This window comes from Gekko japonicus, unplaced genomic scaffold (assembly GCF_001447785.1).
Source record: "Gekko japonicus isolate JY-2015 unplaced genomic scaffold, Gekko_japonicus_V1.1 scaffold1327, whole genome shotgun sequence".
NCBI lineage: Eukaryota > Metazoa > Chordata > Lepidosauria > Squamata > Gekkonidae > Gekko > Gekko japonicus.
In genome coordinates, this window is record NW_015160879.1 from 453,908 (window position 1) to 473,972 (window position 20,065).

Genomic DNA, 20,065 nt, shown 5'->3' on the forward strand with positions numbered 1-20,065 from the left:
GAGCAAACTTCAGAGGACGGCGGAAGACAGGAGGGCCTGGCGTGATCTGGTTCATGGGGTCGCGAAGAGTCGGACTCGACTGTGCGACTGAACAGCAACAACAAATGAGCATTCGAGGGCCAAAGTGATGAAGCGAGCTTTGACTCTCGAAACATTAAACCACCCCCACCCCCCAAAAAAAATCTTACTGGTCTCTAAGGTGCTATTGGACTCGAATTTAGCCAAGACTTCCAAGTCCTGTTGTTTTAAGAAGCGAGGCCCTGGAAGTCAAGACTGAAAACTGCTTCATACTTCGTGTGGCATGATGAGCACTCCCAGTGTTTGCTGCACTAAGCACCTCATGTGTGTGAAGGCAAGATGCTGCAGGCACACGGCAAGGAGCTGCAGTCGATTGTGGCCAGTCTGGTGTGGTGGTTAAGTGCGCAGACTCTAATCTGGAAGGACCGGGTTTGATTCCCCACTCCTCCACTTGCACCTGGCTGGATGACCTTGTCCTTGGCCAAGCCGTATGTCTGTCAGAGCTGTTCACAGACTGACTCTCTACTCGGCTGCTTACCAGACATGTTGGGACATAGCAAAGTCTCTCTCTTTTTTGGGGGTGGGGATCAGAAGGTGGCTCAGAACTGATAAAAAACTGCTTCATACTTCGTGTGGCATGATGAGCACTCCCAGTGTTTGCTGCACTAAGCACCTCATGTGTGTGAAGGCAAGATGCTGCAGGCACACGGCAAGGAGCTGCAGTCGATTGTGGCCAGTCTGGTGTGGTGGTTAAGTGCGCAGACTCTAATCTGGAAGGACCGGGTTTGATTCCCCACTCCTCCACTTGCACCTGGCTGGATGACCTTGGGCAAGCCGTAGTTCTGTCAGAGCTGTTCACAGACTGACTCTCTACTCGGCTGCTTACCAGACATGTTGGGACATAGCAAAGTCTCTCTCTTTTTTGGGGGTGGGGATCAGAAGGTGGCTCAGAACTGATAAGAGGAGATCAGGCAGGAGTGGGCTTCTGATTTTTCACCCCTCCCCCGCATCACTGTGCCTGGGCAAGGGTTTGACACGACAAAGTTAGACATCAGCCTCTGATCTTTAACTTTTCTGTGTCTCAGTCCTTCCCCAAACTCAGTGATTCTTCTTGAGGGTGGATCAGAAGCAGACCCCTAGTTGATCTGCTGGAAATCATTTTCTGACTCCCCCGAAACACCCCCCCCCCAAAAAAAAACCCCTTTGCTGTGTTCCAGCGATAGGCTGGTAGGCAGCAGAGTTTCCAGGGCTGGGAGACCAGAAGCCAACTCTCAGCTGACCTTTGCACTCAGCCAGTGACCTTGCACTCTGATTCTCCACCCCCCCAACGGCCAACACTAATATCCAGCAGTTTCCTCAGGAGGAAGTCAGCTGCTGACTCCCAGCTGATGGAGGAATCAGCTGGGAGTGAACCTTCTGATCCCCTGCTGCAGTGAGCCTGTCGGTTCTGAACTGCCTGTCGAATAATCAGCTCTGACCAGAAGTGGTGAACAGGTCATGGGCAGTGTTCCCTCTAAGCTGAGTTAGTGTGAGCTAGCTCAGTTTTTTAGCCTCCAGCTCACAGATTTTTGTCTTGGCTCAGGAAGGAGGGCTCCAGAGCAAACTAATTTATGCAGTAGCTGAATCGCTCGCTCATAACTTTAATGCCAGCAGCTCACAAAGGAGAATTTTTGCCCACAGGATTCCACAGCTTAGAGGGAACATTGCTGGCAAGTGCTTGGGCATCCCTATATGCAGGGGTCATTTCATAGAAAAAGAGGTGCAGGAGCTCATTAGCATAGCTCATTAGCATAACCCCATTTGCATATGCCGCACCCCCTGACATCACCAGAAGTGTGTCAGAAGGCGACACCCACCGCTCAGGCTCCACTGGACTGTTTTGGATTGCTAGCTATTGGGGGGGGGGGGGAAACTGAAGTCTGGTCCTCACGAGGGGGGCCTCGCAGAGGGGGAGCTTGTACCTGAATAAAACTTGGTTTTAAAGGTGCCACTGGACTGTTTTGGACCGGGGGGCCGGGGGGGGGGAGCTCTGCAACTTACCTGAGGGCTGATGGGAGCAGGGGGCGGGGCTTGTTGCATGTGCCCGCCCCCTGGGCTCTTTACTGCTGGCGCTCCGCTCCCGTGCGTTCCCGCAGGAAATGACCCCTGCCTATATGTAAGCTTAATACATTAAATTTGACTTCCTTTGGTGCAGAACCTAAGACGTCGCAACACACAAGCACCCAGACGTCTGCCTCTCATTGCTGTTCTGATCTAGCCAAAGCAGAGAGAGGCCACTTCATGCCCCCTCAAGTCTTTCTGAGGCAGATTTCTGTAACAGGCATTTGAAAACACCCCCACCCCCCTTCTCCTCAGATCCCCTCTGCATCGTCAGCAGCACTGCATCTTGCCAGCAGGCTACGGCCAGTAAGAAAGGGATGTTCACGGACGACTTACACAAGCTGGTGGACGACTGGACAAAAGAAAAGGTGGGGAACTCCCTGATGAAGCCAAGCCTCAACCAGATCAAACAGAACAAGCACCGGCTGGACGGCGACAGCTGGAGCAAAGTGTATGAGGTGAGGGGGGGGGTTGCATGGAGGTGCGGACCCCCCGGCGGAGGAGACAAAGCAGTCCATGAGCCGAGAGTTCTCGGTCCTTGGCCTCCTGGAGGAGTAGCGGCTCAGGCAAGCCCCTTCCCCACCCTGTGACTTTCCTCTCCATCTTCTTTGGGCTTAAGTTTTGGGACCCTGGAGCACAGCTCACCCTCAGTGCTTTGAGCAGGGGCTCATTTATCACCTGTGATCCGAGCCCTGCAGGAGGTGTTATCTCCCAAGAACTAGGCTTAACCCTTCTCCAGGTCTGGGTGGGGGACCCCCCGCCTTCCTGCGCTTCTTCCTACCCACCCAAACAATGGCCTCGCATGCAACGCGCCGATGACACTTCCGGAAGTGACGTTAGCGCGTCGGTCATGTAGGGGACGATGCTCTGCTTTTTGGGCAAAACCCTGTGGTACAATTGCCCTCGAACCATAGAGTTTTGCCCAAAAGCAGAGTGTCTCCCCCCCCCTGATGTCACTGACGCACTGACATCACTTCCAGGTGACGGTGACATCCCCCCCCTTCCAGGAATCCCTCCCCCCAATCCCCCTGCTGGCGCAAAGGAACAACCGGGCAACCCTACCAAGAACGGACTGAGTGCCGAAGCTGTTTTCTTAAGCCTTAAAGCTTAAAACTGCGGTGGCTCAAGGGGTTAAGACGCCTGGCAGTGCTTCATCGATCTGGCTGGGGAGCAGCACAGAGCACGCACGCACGCACCGGGACTAGCAGCACCTGTAGGCCTCTGGGCCAGAGAGAGCTTGGGTGGTGGAAAGTGCCACCAAGTCACAGCTGACTTACGGTGACCAGTGTTCCCTTTAAGCTGAGTTAAGTGTGAGCCAGCTCACAGTTTTTTAGCCTCGAGCTCACACATTTTTGTCTTCACTCAGGAAGGATGGCTCCCGAGCAAGCTAATTTATGCAGCAGCCAAATCGCTCGCTCACAACTTTAATGCCAGTAGCTCACAAAGTGGAATTTTTGCTCACAAGTCTCCACAGCTTAGAGGGAGCCTACCGTTACCTTTTTAAAGCCTGGCAATGCTTCATCGATCAGGCTGGAGAGCAGCGCAGAGCACGCACGCACACACCGGGACTAGCAGCACCTGTAGACCTCTGGCCCAGAGAGAGCTTTTGGGTGGTGAAAAGGGCCATCAAGCCACAGCTGACTTACGGTGACCCTGTGCGCTTGTCAAGGCAAGAGACATTCAGAGGTGGTTTGCCATGGCCCGCCTCTGTGTGGCGACCTGGTCTTCCTCCGGGGTCTCCCCTCCGAGTACTAACCGGGGCCGACCCTGCTTAGCTTCCGAAACGTGATGAGATCAAGCTAGCCGTCCTGGTCGGGGCAGAGACGAACAGAGGTGGCTTGCCCTTGCCTGCCTCTGTGGACCGACCCTGGGCTTCCATGGTGGTCTCCCACCCAAGTACTAACCAGGGCCGACCCTGCTTAGCTTCCTAGATCTGACGAGATCAGGCAAGTCTGGGCCAGAGAAAGTTTTAGGCGTCCGGAACTGGGAGCAGGCATTTAGAAAGGTCTTCTGCCCTTAGCAGTTTGAGGGGAAAAGACTGTCTCCCATAATGGACATAAACTGTCTCCCATAATGGACATAAACAAGCCTTTGTTTGGATCTAAAGGTGTCTGCCTGCTTCCCAGAATTCCTGTAGCAGGAAGCGGTTAGAACTGACAGTGTTTTTGAAGATTTCCTCCATTCAGATGGCCTCAAAAGAGTCACGTTTTTAATTTGGGGGAGGGGGAGGAACTGTGATAATGGCCTTACCTCTGAGCGGGGGACTCTTCGCATCCTAACTTCTCAGACTCTTTCATGCTTCCTTGCAAACGAGATGTAGCAAAGGGTGCAGAGTGACTGAGGTGCGCAAAGAGCGACTCTGACGTGTGCATTTCTCTCTCCCGTCTGTGCCTGTCCTTTGTCTTGTTTTTTAAGACGACGTCATCTACCGTGGGCTACACGTCGACGTGGATTTCCTCGCTCTCCCAGATCCATGGGACTGTGCCGGCCGCTTTGCCCCAAGGACTCCCCCTGTCGCCCTTCCCCGGCACGCTGACGTCCTACGGAGTGCCCCACGTATGCCAGTACAACACCATGGCGGGGACAGCTTACCCGGTGCAATGGGTGGGCATTTCTGGCACAGCCCAGCAGTCCGTTGTTGTCCCCGCTCAGCCCTTGGGACCGTTTCAGCCGGGGATAAGCATGCCGGTGTTCCCAGCGTCACCTGTGCAAAACCCAGCTCCCATCCCCCCGGGTCCTAAATGAAGGCGGACGGCTGACGGAGGATAGATATGGGGACTGTGCCTGTAACTCATGATTCCATTCCTCTGCCTTGCATTCTGTGGCCTGGATTTTTGGTGGTGGGGGGGGTGCCTTCCCCAGTGCAGTGACACGGGAGTGGTGGGGGAGATGGCCTTTGCAGTCTCCTCTTTGAAATACTTGATTTCTTTTTCTTGGGGAGGGGTGGGTGGGGATTTTTTTAAGTACTTGAGAGAGCTTTGGCCTGTGCGTCTCATCGTTCTTGAGATGGACGGCATGCCCATCTGCTGCTTACGAACGAGCCTCCCCTCCCCTTCTCTTCTTTTCCTCCTTCCCTCTATTGCTACCGTTCCGGGGGCCGATCATTACCCTCCTTAAAACCGTACACTTTCTGGCGGTCGAGTTAAATTTCTCGAAGGGGGTGGGTGGGGGATCGGCCGTGGAAGAGCGACATCTCGGATTCCACTTCACCTTAGTTTCCCGTCAAGTTTTGTTGACAGCTCAGATTTTGAGGCTAGCGTGGGGTAATTTTAAGGAAAAAATGGGCTCTTTTAGCATGGCTAGCCATTGTGGAACCCTGTCCCTCCCGGGCGCGAGACCCTTCAGAGGGTGGAGTGAGACCGTCGAAGGGTGAGGCGCCCAGGTAAACGCCACCAGCCATTCCGTGTTGCAAAGTCTGTAGCTATTCCTGGGCAGTCAGATCCCGCCGTTTTCGTCCAGTGGCAGCTAGCTGATGACACGCACACTGCATTCAAGAGCTACGTTGGGATTGCCGGCCTGACTTTTGTATCGGGGGGTTGTGTCTTTTTCGTTAAAAGTTTATTTTGCAGTTGGCAGGACAAAAAAAAAAAACTTTTTATTGTGGCAATCGTGGGGGGGGGGGGGGGGGTGGGGTTGCGAGACCCATGGAGGGAACGCCTAGGGAGCTCTTTGAAACTCGTCTCATCTCTCCTGTTTGCACCTTGTTTGCGATCCATACTTGACACGTCCTTCCAGTGGACCGAGAATTGTGTGTGGAAACAGGGTTGTGTGCAGAAACGTGGTTCTTTTTTTGTTTTTCCTTTCATTTCGTGGACTGCCTTACACTGAATTAGGCTGATTAAAGGCTCTTAATGTAGATTAACAAGGTTGCCTCTTGCGGGATAAAAGTCTTAAGTGGCTGCTGCGCTTTGCCACTGACTGCCAAAATTAAGCAGGCCCCTCTTTGCAGAGAACTTCGGCAAGTTACGTAAATGTGTTTGACAGAAAGTTGTACTGGCGGGGGTTCTTATCGTTTTGTCCCGTCCAGCCTTATAAAAGGAAATTATGTCCATTCCAAACCTATAGAGATTCAGAGGTCTGCTGTATACTTTACATGAAAGGCAACTATTTTTGTGTGTAGCATATCTCGTACACCCCCCACGAATACCATATTTTGCCTGCTTATGAGGTTTCCACTAAACATCTTGACGGGAAAAATAACTCGATTTGATGGTTTCACATCGGCCCGATTGAGCTGTAAAGAACAGAAGCCATTGTAGCCGTTGACGTTCTGCTTTCCCTTGCTTTCTTTACATTACCGTTCCCCCACCACCACCACCACTGGACCATTTTAAGATGTTGTGCATCAGTGGCTTGTTTCTCCTTTGGATCCCGGAAACATTTGCTGACGCGTTCCTGTACTTGGCTTTTCTTTGTATACCTGGATTAAGAACGGCGAAACTCTAATGTCTCTTGAGCTCAAAGAGTTAAATGTTTTTCTCTAGGGCGTTGAAAAGATTATTGGTTTTGTAGAGCGTCTGAAGCAAGCTTGCTGATGACCATTTGAAGGCAGAGGAGGAAAAGGATGGCCCTGCAGTCCGCACAGTGCGGTTAAAACAAAAGATCTGTGCATCAACCAGCCAGGTCCTGTTTGGAGCAACGGAATTAAACTGTTCTGAACAAAGCACTTTGGTTTAATGGTGTTGTGGATTGGCCCATGGGACTTCCCATAATGCTTTTCCTTTTGGGGATGGGTCATCACAGGGGACAAACCGCTCATTTTCAGTTTGGCCTCTTGAAATAGCATTCTCAACTTAATCCGCCCTTGGAGCACCTGGGCATTCTTGTGGCTCTTCTCCCCACCCCACCCATCCCCAGACAAAGAGAACTTGTTTCCCTTGCATAACGCAGCCTTCTCGTTCTGCCTGCAAAGATTTGCAGTGCCTTGTGATAGATAATCTTTAGCATCTTTTTTTTCAGATTTTTGCCGGACAGATTTTAAAAAAATTGCTTCAGTCTTCTGAGGTGTGACGTTTGAACACTGTGTTGCTCTCCATCCCATAATGCAATATGCAGCAATGGAGGTGTACATAACCTGGGGAATAGATTCAGTCTGAAGGACTGAGGAGAGGACGGTGTTACGTCACATCCTTATTTTAACAAAGCACATATCCTGCGGTCTGACTTCCTTTGTTCTTGTTCATCTGTTTGCTTCGTTCATCTCTTTTAAAATAATTAGACACTTGGATTCAAACGCACATTTTCTAGTACTTTGTCTCGTTTGCTTCTCAGCTGAGGATAGCCCGGGCCTGTGTCTCTGTCTCTCTCTTTCCCCCCTTTTGGATGGATCAGAAGTCAACTGACACGGGACTCAGTTTTAGTTCACGTGATGGTTCCACCGGAACGGGAGACAGATCTCCGCCTCTATGCAAAACAGAATGTAACCGAGATAACCCTCGTCTGGCGACCTTTCTAATGTGTAAGTCATACGTAGAAACGATAAAGCTCTGCTTAGGTCTCTCAAGGAGTGGAGCCCATCCCCCTTCTTTTAAGATAACCTTTTTATGATGCCAGAAGAATGCAAAACAACGAGAGGTCCATCCACAGTAAGCAAGGAAACGATTGTTTCCACACTATTTTTTTGCTGTATCACCTTCTGCTGTCTAGGGCAGAGCTGGGCGAGAACGTCGTCCTGAAATTAAGCAGAGCACTGGGAGAAATCCGTGACGTTATTCCAGTCTGAAGAGCTGTCGCAATCCTGGTAAATGGCATCAGTATTTTGGAAAGCATCCTTGTGGTCATTACCAGGACCACAAACCTGGGACATCCCAATCCGAGACAGAATTTGACTGCAGGCCTCGTTTGGAACTGTTGAGGCACATACATTTTCTTAACTATGATGAGGGACAGTCAACATCCGGCTTCTGCAGGAAGCGTGTGCCCGGTCGGGAAGAGGGAACCCTCTTTTGTGCAGAGCTTGCCTCTTTTCCGCGTTCTGAAGCTTGCGCGGTGTTGGCAAGAGGGGGCTCCCTTTCAAGCCGTCCCAAACGCCTGTCGTTCATCTGGTATGAAAGTTAAAACGGTGGTCACGGAGTCACCCGTAAGTGCCATGCTCGCTGCACAGGCGGCTGTGTCCCCTCCAGCATTGCTGTACTACCATCTCGGGGTGTTCAAGAGAGGCGGGAACCAAATGTGACAGAGGACGCGTAGCTTGCTCAGTCAGCAGTCCCGCGTCTCTTCCTCGGAATGCTGACGTGCGGTGTGGCATCGTTGCACTGAGTTCCGCTGCTTCCTTGCGTGGGGAGCCAAAGGAGAATCGTGTCACGGGTTTTGTATTAACATGGCACTGAAGGAAAATAGGGGAATTTTATGGGTCTGCTGGTGTCGGCAGTATTCATATGTCCTTTAGAATATCTAGTTATGGCACTGCTCCGTGGCCGTGGACCGGGGAATCGCTCTGTCCGAGAGTTGAAGATAGGGTGAAAGAGTCATTCTTGCACAATGATCTATTCCGTCCCGATCCGGTTCCTGATTAAATGGGGTTTCTCCCACACATTAGATAACATTTGTGACCCTCTTAGACCATAGAGGGACAGAGAAAACTGATGTGCGCACCTTGGGCAACAGCGGTTCTATTAAACCATCTTCATCTTTCTTGGGAAAAGAACAACTGTTGTCTTCAGTCAGTAGCATGAATTGCTTCTATCTCTGAAGCTGTGGCCTGAGAGATACGGCCTAGAAAGCTGAAAGGAACACCAATATGTAAATTTGAAAACAGAAGGAAACTACTTGCTATGTGTTATATTGGTTCTGAATCTTTGTCGTTAACATGGAACATGTTTTCTGTGTCTCCCTCCTACCTGCTTTAATTTCACTTTTCCTTCCGATAGCAATCCTGACAAAAACAAAATGGAATTAAAATGTGAAGCTGGTTTGGGAATGTTTTCAGAGGCATTTTTTGATTGTGATTCTTGGGGCTTAAGCTTGTACGATATGAGTGGAATGTATCGTTTAATAATTGGGTGCGTTTTTCATTATATTCCAGTTGAGTTGTTTTTTCCCATATTACACTGGGGGGAAAATATTTTCTTATCTACCTCATTTGTTTAGTGCTGTTTTAAACCTAGGCTGTGAAATTGTTCCAGCTTTTTATTTCCTGTGTAATTTTTATTGCCTGTTTTAAACCTGAAGTTGGCATTTTGACACACGCAACATCTCCTCCCCCCCTTCTTCCTTGGCACGAGCAATTCAGATTCTGTTTACTGTTCTAAGAAAGATGTTTACTTTCATAAGGAAGGCTTTAGCAGTTTAATCATCACCTTCAGTTCAGCTTACGCGACACATGAAAAGAACAAGTTCACACACAGCTTCTAGAGTTGGCTGCCGCTCTTTGGGGAAGCTTAAAGGAAGTTATGTGACCCGCAGCCTCAGTGTGGTCTTCCGTGGGAGAAACAAGTTTTGAATGGCTTGTTTTGTTCAGAATGGGATTTTCCCCCCTTCAGATTTGTGCTGAATTATTGCTGACAAACTGCTGGGTGGGGGGGGTGCCCTCGCAACACTGCCAACCTCTCGCCCATGGTTGAGGGACTGTGTTCTCCCTACTTCCAGCCTGTGCCACGTCCCTTTCGGCCCACCTGAGCCAAAGTCGCAACTCATGCCAGCAGCAAACCTCACTACAGTTTAACACTAACCAGTTTGCTGTCAACCGTGGCTGACGACAGATTTCAGATCCCTCTTTAACAGCAAATCCTTATTGTTTGCCACTCGTCTGTACTCGTGTGCAATTTTGCCATAGAATAAGGGGCAGACAGTCCCATTGTCCATTGCTTTTTAACCAGGTTTAAAGGGTATTGGGAGTACACAGTCCCATTGTCCATTGCTTTTTAACCAGGTTTAAAGGGTATTGGGAGTACACAGTCCCATGGTCCAGTGCTTTTTAACCAGGTTTAAAGGGTATTGGGAGTACGCAGTCCCATGGTCCAGTGCTTTTTAACTAGGTTTAAAGGGTACTGGGAGTATGCAGTCTCATGGTCCAGTGCTTTTTAACTAGGTTTAAAGGGTATTGGGAGTATGCAGTCCCATGGTCCAATGCTTTTTAACCAGGTTTAAAGGGTATTGGGAGTACGCAGTCCCATGGTCCAGTGCTTTTTAACTATTTAAAGGGTATTGGGAGTACGCAGTCCCATGGTCCAGTGGTTTTTAACCAGGTTTAAAGGGTATTGGGAGTACGCAGTCCCATGGTCCAGTGGTTTTTAACCAGGTTTAAAGGGTATTGGGAGTACGCAGTCCCATGGTCCAGTGGTTTTTAACCAGGTTTAAAGGGTCGGGAGCGTCACATCGGCACAGGCTCTGAGCTGCTTGCAGGGTATTCGGAGACAGGGCCTTTGGAGGCTTTTGGGTCAGCAAAGTGATGCGTTCTCAACAGCCTTTAATGACAAAACCCAGCCACAGCTTGTAAGGGTTTTTGTCATTCTGTATACTACAGAGATTTGAAGGAAGGCTCTTTGTTTGTAGAAACAGTGCAAACAGCAGAAGTCCAGTTTAATCTCTTTTACAACTTACAAATGAGAATGCAGAAGGGCCCCTTGTCATGTTTCTCCTCTCTTCTTTAAAGACTGTTCTTCTTCTATTTCACCACCCCACATCCAAACAGACAGCATGACAGTGTCGGTTCATGAAATTTGAAACAGACCCTTAATAAAAATTTGCCCGGCTGTTCATAAAAGCCAGACGCAGTTTGTACAATGCAGTTATGCAACCAGCTGGCGTAGTCTTGGAGTGAAACAGCACTGAGCCGGTCTCCTGGTAACACCTTGCGTTGTTTCCCATCACTTTATATAAACGTCCTATTGAAGCGAATGAAGCTGAGCCAGTTTAAACCAGTTTGATCCAACAGTGGTTCTAAGCATTAATATCTTAGTTAAAATGAGATTTCAGTTATCTCTTTGTTCATCTTCTCTTGGCAGGCGGGGGTGGGGGGGGGAGAGGCTTCCAAGCCCGCAGAGCCCTTTTAAAGGGTCCAAGCGTTACAGTCACTGCTGCACGACAGATTATCATGATATTTTTCCCGTGCGGAGGCAGCGTCCGTGTAGGAAAATCTGTATCTATACCCTAGAAAGTACGGCGTGAGCCATTTGCTTTGTCGCAAGTCAAGTAAAACGGAAGCCGGGACACCGACGTGTGCCAGAACCCTCCGAGCTTGCCCCGAAATAAGCCCGGGGCTTCAACCCCACCTGTGACGATGCACACGTTTTAGATTTATCCGTGCGCAAGAAAATCCAGACCCGAAAGCTGCGTCAGACCCTTTTTATTAGGACCGAGCAAAATAGCCACACAATATAAGTTTGCACAATATGCAAACTTTTTTTTGGTTCTCCAGAACTCTTCACCAGGCTGGATGGTAAAAAGTGTTAACGTGTTTAAAAAAAAAAAAAGCAGCCACCCAACTGAAAATGGACATGGGTGCCTCCCATCTCTGTTCCTCTTTCCCGCAACTCCACGGGTGCAGCTGGATACTAACCCACACAACTCAGCCCCGTCTGAGTCTGCAGTGCAGCGTTCTATCTAGGATGCCGGAAAAGGCGGATCTGAAAAATCTGTTCCCCTCCTGTTTTGTTTTGTTTTTTAATATCCAGCCCAATGAAGGGTTCCGGGGACCTCGAAAGCTTGCACGCCGAGTTGTGTGACTTTACTCAGTCATGATAAGAAGTATCGCACAGCTTGTGTGTGTGTGGGGGGGACTGGTGAACCACCTCTTGTGTGCAGAAAAAAGCATGCAGATCACTCTCAGTGGCAGGCAGCAGCGTGCATAAAAGTCCCTCCATGTCATGGTTTATTAAGCTCAATCTGATCCCCGGTTCAAGGAGGCCACTGTGCAAAGTTGTCTTTTCTCATTCCCATCGGACAGGAGGAAGAGGGTGGTAGAGGCAAAGGAGGAAAGGGTTTAGACTGTGGCTGCAGATTGCCAGGAAAGTAAATAGACCACAGTGTTTGTGGTGGCGTATGCCCAGGTTTCAATGCAGACACTGGCAGATCGACGTGCAGGTGAATAGTAAGGGAGGTGGCTCAGGAGATTGAGGGTTCTCCCTTTTCAATGTGCAGAACTCATAGGAGGGCTTGCGTTGGAACAGTGTTGTGTGGCTCAGCTCTAGGTTCTTCTAGTCCAAGAAACAGACCTTACGAAAGTCTGGTAGCCTTTTTCTCCTTTCCCTTTCAAGTGCCGTTGTGTTTTAAGGTTCATGACGCCAGTAAACAAAAAGTTCTTTTAAGTTAAAACTGTTGTGTTTTTAAGAGAGGGGGTGTTTTTTTTGTTGGTTTTTTTGCTTTTGGTTTTTTGCTAAAGGTTTCTGAGGAGCATGCGGGCCTATTACAACAGCATGGTAAATCCGGGTCCGTTCTCCGAATAAATGTCTTCTTGGATTTACAAGTAAGTCGGCAACTTCTCTGCTCCAGGAGCAAGCCTCTCTGTAATGTGAACTCTACTTTTAGCATTTTAGAATCGATTTGGGACATGAAGGCTGAGATTCTTAACGGCTTTATAAAGGATGCCGGTGACTGGTTCGTGACAACAGGGTTGAGACAATCCTGTTCCCGTACGGGCAGGTTTTTTTTTTCTTTTGGGGTGGGGGGGAAATCATAGCCCTGAACTTAAAACGATAGAAAACGAATGTCTTTTATCAGCCGTTGTTTCCATTTTTTTAATTATTATTTTTGCAAGCTGTGAGTTGACTTTGTTTGTACACAACCATTGACAAATATTTTTTTAAAACTGTTACAAAGGAAAATAAAGGCTGTGTTGGAAAATAAATAAATAATTTTTGACTCCGTTTTACTGCCATTGCAGCTAAATACAAGGTGTGCGACGTGGCGAGCTAATTGGTGTTTTCTTTAAATCCTTAGAAACCTCATACAGGCCCATTCTGAACACCACTTTGAGAACTCAAGAGTTACAGGTTCGTTACCTGGGAAAGTAGTCATACAAGGTCTGTTTGTTTACTCAAGAGTAGGCTTGGAGCTGAAACCTCCAGTGGTCGTTCTCTGGGGGGAGAATTCTGGGGGAGCGTGGGGTTGGCCAAGATGACAGGTTTTTGAAGAAGGTGGATTTTAGGGCACTGGTTACAGTTCAAAACCAGCTACCCTAGACAAGTTTTAAGCATTGCTTTAAAAAACCCCCCCACCCCACAGCCACTTCTAAACTACTTTGATCTGTAAACCTTTTCCCCCTTGAAAGAAGCATTCCCTTGCTGTTTTCTGCGGCTTTTTCTACACCGTAGATCTGGTAACCAACAAGAGGAGGAGCTCTCAAACAACTGCCATGCTGGCTAGCCAGGACAAAGAAGAATATGGATCTATATACAAAACAGAGCCCAATACAAATGAAGAAAAATAAGAGATTGGATTTATACCCTGCCCTTCACTACCCAAGGGAGTCTCGGAGCAGCTTACAAACTCCTTTCCCTTCCCCTCCCCACAACAGACACCCCGTGAGGTAGGCGGGGCTGAAAGAGCTCTGACAGAAACTGCTCTTTTTCAAGGACAGCTCTTGTCAGAACTAGGGCTTGCCCAAAGTTACCCAGCAGCTGTGAGTGGAGGAGTGGGGAAATCAAACCCAGTTCTCCCAGATTGGAGTCCGCGCACTTAACCATGACAACAAACTGAAATGACCCCTCATCAGGAGAATATCCGTATACCTGGATAGTGCAAGCACGGGAGTAAATGCGTGACGTAAACCCCAACAACAAGCTCTACGCCGCACTAAAAGTTAGGATACAAAATGTAGTGACAGAAACTGCTTTGACGCCCCCCCGCCCCCGTCGAGGTGGGTGGGCATTCTTTCTCCTTAGGGATTGTCCCTCTAACTGGAAGAGGAGACTTCTCCTTCTCAGGCCACCTCTGCCTGCCTCCTGTGGCTGCCAACCTCCACATGAGGCCTGGAGACCTCCTGGAACGACAACTGATCTCCAGTCCACAGAGATTGGTTCCCCTGGAGAAAATGGCTGCTTCAGAGGGCGGACTCCGTGGCATCACATCCCTGCCGAGGTCCCTCTCTTCTCCAAACCCCGCCTTCGTCAGGCTCCACCCCCCCCAAAGTCCCCAGGAATCTCCCAACCCAGAGTTGGCGATCCTACTGCCTCCTGACAAGGAGGAAGAAAAGGCAGATGGTTAGCCTGTGGCCCTGATTGGCAGGGTTGCCAACCTCCAGGTGGTAGCTGGGGATCTCCTGGGATGACAACTGAACTCATTGATAGAATCACAAGAGTCGGAAGGGGCCCTGCAGGCCATCTAGTCCGACCCCTCTGCTCAATGCAGGATCAGCCTCTAGAGCATCCCTGTCAAGGGTTTGTCCAGGCACTGCTAAAAGACTGCCAGGGAAGGGGAGCTCACCACCTCCCCAGGCAGCTGATCCCACTGTGGCACGACTCTGACTGTCAAAAAGTTTTCCCCAATATCTAGCCGGTCCCTTCCCGCCCTTAATTTAAACCCATTCTGGCGAGTCCTCTCCTCTGCTGCCAAGAGGAACAGCTCCCTGCCCTCCTCTAAGTTGGCAGCCCTTCAGATACATCAAGAGAGCAATCATGTCCCCCCCTCAACCTCCTCTCCTCCAGACTGAACACTCCCAAGTTCCTCCCAGGGCTTGGTCTCCAGGCCCCCGATCATCCTCGTCGCTCTCCTCTGCACCCCGCTCCGTTCAGTCCACTTCCTTTTTGAAGGGAGGCCTCCAGAACGGCACACAAGACTCCAGATCACATTCGCCTCTGTGCGCCCCCCCCACCCCACCCTCACCCAGCCTACTGAGACTGAGGAAGGAAGGCTTTAACTAAGGGTCGCTTCCACGTGGAGGTTTTGATCCAGTTTGGCATGCAAGCTGGAGCAAGGGGTTTGGGGGACCTCTACGCACCAGATGGACATCAGGGATTCCTCCCACAAGGCAAGCCCTTATTATCATTCATGGCAGCAGCCTCCATGGGTTTTGTTTTTTTTTAAGTCTGCCTTTAGTTGTCTGGCCTAACAATAGCTCACTCCCACCACCATGTTGTATTTAGATGGCCTAGGAGTCCCGGTCCAAGTCACCACCACTGTATAAGAAGAGCCGGAAAGGTACAAGGCAACATCAGCTTCCAGAGAAAGACCCAGATGTAAGCAGTATACCAGACAACCCTCTTCAGTGTCATCTTGTGATAGTTACCAGATGATAGTTGCGCCTTAAGCCTCCACCCTAAGGAAGGAACAGTTGCATCAGGAATAGGCATCCACAGACCAGCAGAGCCGGCCCCCATGATGTCTGCTGAAGTTGCCCCATGGACCTTTCAAGCGATAACAAGGGGAGAAGCAAAATCCATTTTTGGATTCTGAGAACCAGCGTGGTCTAGTGGGCAAGAGCAGCAGACTCTGATCTGGAGAACCGAGTTTGATTCCAGAACCCAGTTCTCTCAGAACTCTCTCAGCCCCGCCTACCTCGCAAGGTGATTGTAAGCTGCTTTGAGACTCCTTAGGGCAGAGAAAGGTAAAGGTTTCCCCTGCTCAAAAGCCAGTCGAACCCGAATCTAGGGGGCGGTGCTTACCTCCGTTTCCATGCCGAAGAGCCAGCGCTGTCCAGAGACTTCCGTGGTCATGTGGCCGGCATGACTAAACGTCTTTCAAACGGCTAAGTTGGCAGGAGCCAGGGCCAGAGACGGGAGCTCACTCTGTCACGCGGCCGAGCTACCGACCTTCAGGTCTGCAGCTCAGCGTCTTAACCTCTGAGTTACCGCAGCCCACAGGGCAGAGAAAAACAGGGTATCAAAACCAGCTGTTCTTCTTCCGTTCCTCCCAAAGGGGCTAGAAGGAGTTTTCACTCAGAGTTCAGTCAAAGCCCTGATGGTTCTTTTTCCAGCTTGGCCAAAGACACATTTGTCGATAAGCTTCCTACTCTTCCAGCTGAAGTGATGGAATGCCTCAAGATGCCATTCCCATGGCAGCCGTTTCATTGTTTCAGGGGGTAAAGGCAAGCTCCAGAGATGTCCATAATCAGAACATGGACACCACATTAGAGGCGGTCTTTGAGTCCACAGCACCCACCCTCAGAGCCTCAGTCACACCCACTCAGATTTTGCAGAAGCTCATTACTTGTGGGTGTAAGAACTGACCACGTCTACCACTGACTGGCCTTCCAAAGACAGAGACGGTCTGGAGACAATCTCAGAGCAGGCCTTACAGGAGATACCTCCTTGGATGCTATCTGATTGGATTCCAGAGGAATCTGGGGGGGGGGGGGCCCAGGGGTACCTCAAAGACTTCACATTTGTTTCAATATGATCTTTCCCGAGTCCCACTCCGTCCTACAGATGTGGCCCCAAACCTGTCCAGAGGGAACACTTCTTTTGCAAGCTCCAAGGTCTCTAGTGAACGTTTTGAAGCAGAGCTTTTAAAAATCAAAGATTAAAAAGAAGGCTCTTTCAGCGTCCAAGAAGAAAATCAAACCATGCACCTCCTCCTATGCCATCAGACAACTGGAGATCGAGAGGTTTCGGCGACTCCAAGCCCAGGCGGTAACAATCCAAGCCCCCTTCCAGAATAGAGCTCTACTCCCCGAATTACAGAGGTGGTCACCTGTTCCTCTTTGCACGTGACTGGCTCCAAACAACTCGCTTGGGTACACCCTGGGATTCACCAGGAGTCCCCAGAACAGGTTCCATCCTCCCCCAGATTCAAGGAACAAAGAAAAACGTTGCCTCAATGCCAAGTAAATTCAACTTTTGATGAAGGTACAGGCCAAAGGTTTATTCAGGTATTTTTCTCGGTATCCAAGAACAATGAAGATGTCCAGGGGAATCCTAGATTTCAAGGGGTTGAACAAATTTCTGGTAAAGCTACAGTTCAGAATGGAAACTCTGGAGTCGGTGGTGACAGACCTGTGGAAACCCACCCACCCCCCGGACTTCTCGACCATCAGCCAAACTTGTCAAGGTTACCTCCATGTGCTCACATGCCCAGCAAAACCAATGTTCATTTATTTATTTATATCGTATTTATATCCCGCCCTCCCCTCGACAGGCTCAGGGCGGCTCACTTTTACCGACACAATGTGCCCGGTCAGCATAAAACATTTAAAACCAAGTTAAAATCTTACAAACAGTTAAAGTGCTCGCAGTTAACATTCTTCAGTAGATTAAGGTGGTGTACTATTCGGTGTTGTCTTGCAATCCCAGCTCAGTGGTGTATCGGTCTCCCGCAACGCTGTGGCTTGATCTTACTTCAGGGCCATCCCACCATCGCAGATGTTAGTGATGATGAGAACTGGTGGTAGTGGTGGACGGCTCCTAGTTGCAAGCCTGGTGGAAGAGCTCCGTCTTGCAGGCCCTGCGGAACTGTACAAGGTCCCGCAGGCCCTGATCTCCTCCGGGAGCTCATTCCACCAGTGAGGAGCCGCCACTGAAAAGGCCCTGGCCCTAGTAGCGGCGAGCCTGGCATCCGTAGGACCTGGAATAATTAGTCGATGTTGTGACCCCGACCGTAGTGCTCTCTGGGGTATGTATGGGGAAAGGCAGTCCCTCAGGTATGTGTTCTTGAGGTAACTAGCAATTTTAATACAAGGCTCTGCATTTTGGCTTCACTGCAGCTCCTTTACCAAGCTACAGGTGTCCTTGATGAGACAATTCCGAGTCTTCCTATATCCCAGCCTGGGTGAGACATCCTACTCAAATCTGTCTAGGGACAACTGTCAACTAACGCCAAGTTGTTAAGGTGATCCTTAGTCTGCATCCTTCGTTTATGCCTAAAATTAATTCCTTGTTTCGGGTAATTGTGCTTCCTTCTTTTTGTCCAAATCCACAGCATGTCCAGGAGTGGAACTGGCATAACCTGGATGTTAGGAGAGACCCGAGTTCTCGTTAGACAGGACTTTTGGAAAAAGGAAATCAGATGCATTGTTTATTTCAGGGGTTCAAGTCCAGTGACAAAGGTTGCCAGGTCTACATTGGCCAGATGGCTAAGACAAGAAATAGAAAAGCCATAATAGAACTCAGGGTAAATCTTCCCCTTCTGGCATTACAGACTCACTCGGCCACAGGGGCAGCCGTGACTGTAATGTCTGGGGCACCCACACATATACCCCTTCAGATGAAATCTGTAAGGTGGCCATTTGGGCAGTGGTATGTTCACCTGCAGAAGCAACCTTTGCCAGGAGGGTTCAGCAAAGAAATTTTAACTCATAAGGACACAAGATTCCCACCCAAGAATTACTGCTGTAGCCCTGACCCGGATAGCCCAGACAAGCCCGATCTCGTCAGATCTCAGCCGGGGGGGCGGGGGGGCGACCCTGGCAAGTATTTGGATGGGAGACCTCCTTGCAACACCAGCAGTCGGGAGGCGGGGGCAGGCTTTATTCAGCCACCTCTCTGAATATCCTCTAGGCTCCCAGTAGGGGTCAGTCACCAGAGGGCACCAGGACTTCCGAGTGCACACACACTCAGGCTGTGGTCACACGGCAAGCGTACCGCGATTTGTTCCCGCTGTATATTTGATTGGGAATATTTTTAGCGGGTTCAGAGGATCACACATCCCTTGCCCAACCTCTTGCATTGTTTGACGGTGCTCCAGTTAAATTTTTTTGTGTGTGTGCATATGTGTATGCCCACAATGGTGAAAGCTGGGGGGGGGGGGAACCCCTACCGGAAACACATCCCTTGCCCAACCTCTTGCATTGTTCGACGGTGCTCCAGGCACCGTCCAGACAGCCGCGCCGCCCAAGTGGCGGTGCGCCGCAGTTTTTTAAAAAAAAATCTTTGTGCATATGTGCATGCACACAATGGTGAAAGCCGAGGGGGGGGGGAAACCTACCGGAAGAAGGACATACAGATGACCTAATCGCAATCATTGTGAGAGATGGCTGTCCAGATCAGCAAAATCGCGGATTCAAAGCACAAATCCCCAGAACGTACTTGATTTTCCCGGTGTCGGAAAACTCGCTAGGGAACCAGGAGGATCGTGCGAGTGAGAGCCCACTTTGGTGCGGGAGACGGATGTGGGCACCTGATCAGTGATTTTAAATGTGAGAGGGAACGGCAGTGAAACTCTGATCAAAATGACCGTGTGACCACAGCCTCACACATGCACATATAAAAGATTTTTTAAAAAGGACTGTTGTTGTTGTTCAGTCGCACAGTCGAGTCCGACTCTTCGCAACCCTATGGAACAGATCACGCCAGGACCTCCTGTTTTCCGCCATCCTCTGAAATTTGCTCAATTTCATGTCCGTTGCATCTATGACACTGTCCAACCATCTCATCCTCTGCCGTCCCCGTCTTCTTTGACCTTCAATCCTTCCCAGCATCAGGGTCTTCTTCTCCAGTGAGTGCTCCCTTCTCATTTGGTGGCCAAAGTATTTGAGCTTCAGTTTCATTATCTGGCCTTCCAGGGAACAGTCAGGGTTGATTTCTTTTAGGATTGACTGATTTGTTCTTCTTGCAGTCCAAGGGACTCTCAAGAGTCTTCTCCAGCACCATAGTTCAAAAGAATCTATTCTTCGGCGCTCGGCCTTCCTTATAGTCCAACTCTCGCAGCCATACATGACTACTGAAAGACTATTGAAAGAGGTAGTCAATCTTTAAAGGTACAATTGTGGTCTTAGGGTACTGTCTCAGTGATGATCTGGTTCTTATAGATCCACATGGGTCAATGCAGGGGTAATTCATGAGGACAACCAGATGGATTTCACCTAGAGAACTGGTGTTGAGTAGTGATGGGCATGAACTGGGAAAATGTGGTATGGTTCATGGTATGCCAGCTTCATGAACCATGAAACATCACAAATAAACCAGTTTCATTTGTGAGGTTTGTGACATGGTAGAACACCCCTCAGCATGATAGAGACACCAAACTCACAAGGGATATCCGGCTAACCCACCTCTACCTACATGCCAAGGTTGGTGAGGATTGAATTTATGGGGTTCGAGTTATGGCTCCCCCAAAGAAGGTGTCCCCAGGAAAG

At 49.7% G+C, this 20,065-nt stretch overlaps 1 protein-coding gene across 1 annotated transcript in view; it reads left to right on the forward strand.

Moving 5' to 3' along the window:
• WNK3 (WNK lysine deficient protein kinase 3) overlaps positions 1-4,863 on the forward strand; it is a 91,365-nt gene extending 86,502 nt beyond the window's left edge. Inside the window, exons 20-21 of the mRNA XM_015422950.1 lie at positions 2,374-2,576; positions 4,534-4,863. Coding sequence (XP_015278436.1) covers positions 2,374-2,576; positions 4,534-4,863 — 533 coding nt within the window. The remainder of the gene's footprint in view (positions 1-2,373; positions 2,577-4,533) is intronic.
• The last annotated feature ends 15,202 nt before the right edge of the window (positions 4,864-20,065 follow it).